We start from the raw sequence: 2,026 nt of genomic DNA on the forward strand, positions 1-2,026 counted from the left end.
GAAGTCAATGGGAAAGGAAATAAGCACAAGGGGGCGACAGAGAGCAACTAAAGGACTCACCACTGGTAGAAAACAACTACAAAGACACAGAACACAAAGAAACTAAAAAATAAACTCAAGCAGAGGGAGAACCCTGACAGTTAGAGATCATCCTGAAGGACCAAAGCAGGAAGCTATGATGAAGCAGGGTTTTAAAATAGTGTTCTGAGCTGCAAACCTCACAGGCCAGAATTTGGAAGAACTAAAACTCTGGAGGAGCTGCAGACAGCCGAAGCTCGGGGGCGAAGTTCTGTAAACAGAACGAGGATAAAAGGAGACCTCTGAATAAGAAAGTCATTTTAGAAAATGAAAAGAATCCCTGTTTGCTGAAACCCATGTAGGAGTAACAGTTAACCGTGGATGAAGGTCATCTATCCATAATGGGATCAAAATACTTCTCTTCGGCTCATTTAGAAGAAAAAATGTTCAGTCGAAATCTAAAATAAATTTGAGACTTTTGTCTCGCTAATTGGCATTCACAGAAACCCACTCTAACTAAAGCTAACTAACACACATTTATCAGTGTTCCCACATTTAACAACATGTGGTGCATTATAAGCATCATACGCTCACTGTGGCCACCTAGTGGTCAATAAATAGAACAGGAACAGAAACATCTTGTGTAGTTGTCTGTGGAAGCATTTTTTCCTCGGCTTAATCGGGGTGAAAGGAAGGCTAGGAGTGATGAAAGATAAGTGATTAAAGTTTCCCCATCCTTCTTCGTGCCGTGAAACGAGGACGCATGTTCTGAAATGTTTATCTGGCTAATGAAAGATATATTAAACTAACAGGGAATGTCCTTGATGAACTGAAGTTGTTTTCCTCTAAATGTTCTTGTGTGAGAAAGTTCTTTATGCAGGGGGTGGGTTGGTCCCAAGGCAGAGTGTGTTGGGATTTGTACGACATAAATGTGTGTGCTGGGTTTGCCCCAGTCAGAGCTTTTCTCTCCGTCTAAGAACGTAAAATAAATTTGAACTTTCTCTTGCAAGAGTCTCGGTTTCTCCACAACTTCACACGTCATATGGAGGAAATAATGGGATAAATTAATAATTTAAACACAGATTGTGGTTAATTTCACCATGCATGTAAAAGGAAGTATTTGTAAAAAAAATATTGTGATAAAAGTAGAGATGTTATAGCCTGCAGTGCTTTTCTAACATGTTTGATGAACAAAAAGTGCTTCCTAACAGGTGAAAATTACTCTCCTTAACATCTCCAATGTTAAAAATATGAGTTAATGTTCACAGCAAAGAAATTCTACTCCAAAACTCCAACACTCTTCAACTACGGAGAAAAAAACTGTTTATATCCAGCTGTCTTCATTAAGCCATGAATCCTGAACCAAACATCTGTGAAAACTACATGGAATTAGTATAAACTGTGATAGGCTAATGTTTCACATCCAGCTTTATTAAAAGGTGATTTGTGCTAAAGGTGAAGATGTTCTGGGGGTAAAGATGCCTCTACAGGGCACTGCATACAAGCTGAAACTTAAGAGCAAAGGTTGAAGAATGGAGATTGGTGCGCACTAACCGATATCCCAGGAGCCCCGGCTTTCGATCTCATTGTGACCAATGTAGTACCAGACACAGGCCATCCAGTGGGCCAGCAGCGCAAACATGGACATGAGCAGAGTCAGAACCACGGCGCTGTACTGCGAGTAGCGCTCCAACTTCTGCAGGAGCCGCAGCAACCGAAGCAGTCGGACAGTCTTCAACAGGTGGACCCTGGAGTTCTGCACACAGGGACACGTGACAACAGCTCACAGGAACAAACACAAGTCCTTAATAACAGTTAATACCACATTCACTCAACAGATGGATATATAATATATTGATGACAAAATAATCTAACATGTTTCAGCTTCCATGAGACCTGGACAATGAGTGGTTAATCTTTTAACTGAACTGATTTAGCCAACGATTAATCACCTTCTGTTAATGGACGGCTAAACATTGGACGTATTAGGGCCAGGCTAGGGACGTTT

The 2,026-nt window shown here is 41.0% G+C and overlaps 1 protein-coding gene across 1 annotated transcript in view; it reads right to left on the reverse strand.

Annotated features, from left to right (window-relative positions):
- LOC107101342 (potassium voltage-gated channel subfamily H member 3-like) overlaps positions 1-2,026 on the reverse strand; it is a gene marked incomplete at its 3' end in the record, with an annotated part of 99,710 nt that overhangs the window by 27,477 nt on the left and 70,207 nt on the right. The window contains exon 4 of the mRNA XM_015400219.1: positions 1,573-1,774. Within this exon, the coding sequence (XP_015255705.1) occupies positions 1,573-1,774 (202 nt within the window). The remainder of the gene's footprint in view (positions 1-1,572; positions 1,775-2,026) is intronic.

Source organism: Cyprinodon variegatus, unplaced genomic scaffold, assembly GCF_000732505.1.
Source record: "Cyprinodon variegatus isolate N-32 unplaced genomic scaffold, C_variegatus-1.0 Scaffold1083, whole genome shotgun sequence".
Classification (NCBI taxonomy): domain Eukaryota; kingdom Metazoa; phylum Chordata; class Actinopteri; order Cyprinodontiformes; family Cyprinodontidae; genus Cyprinodon; species Cyprinodon variegatus.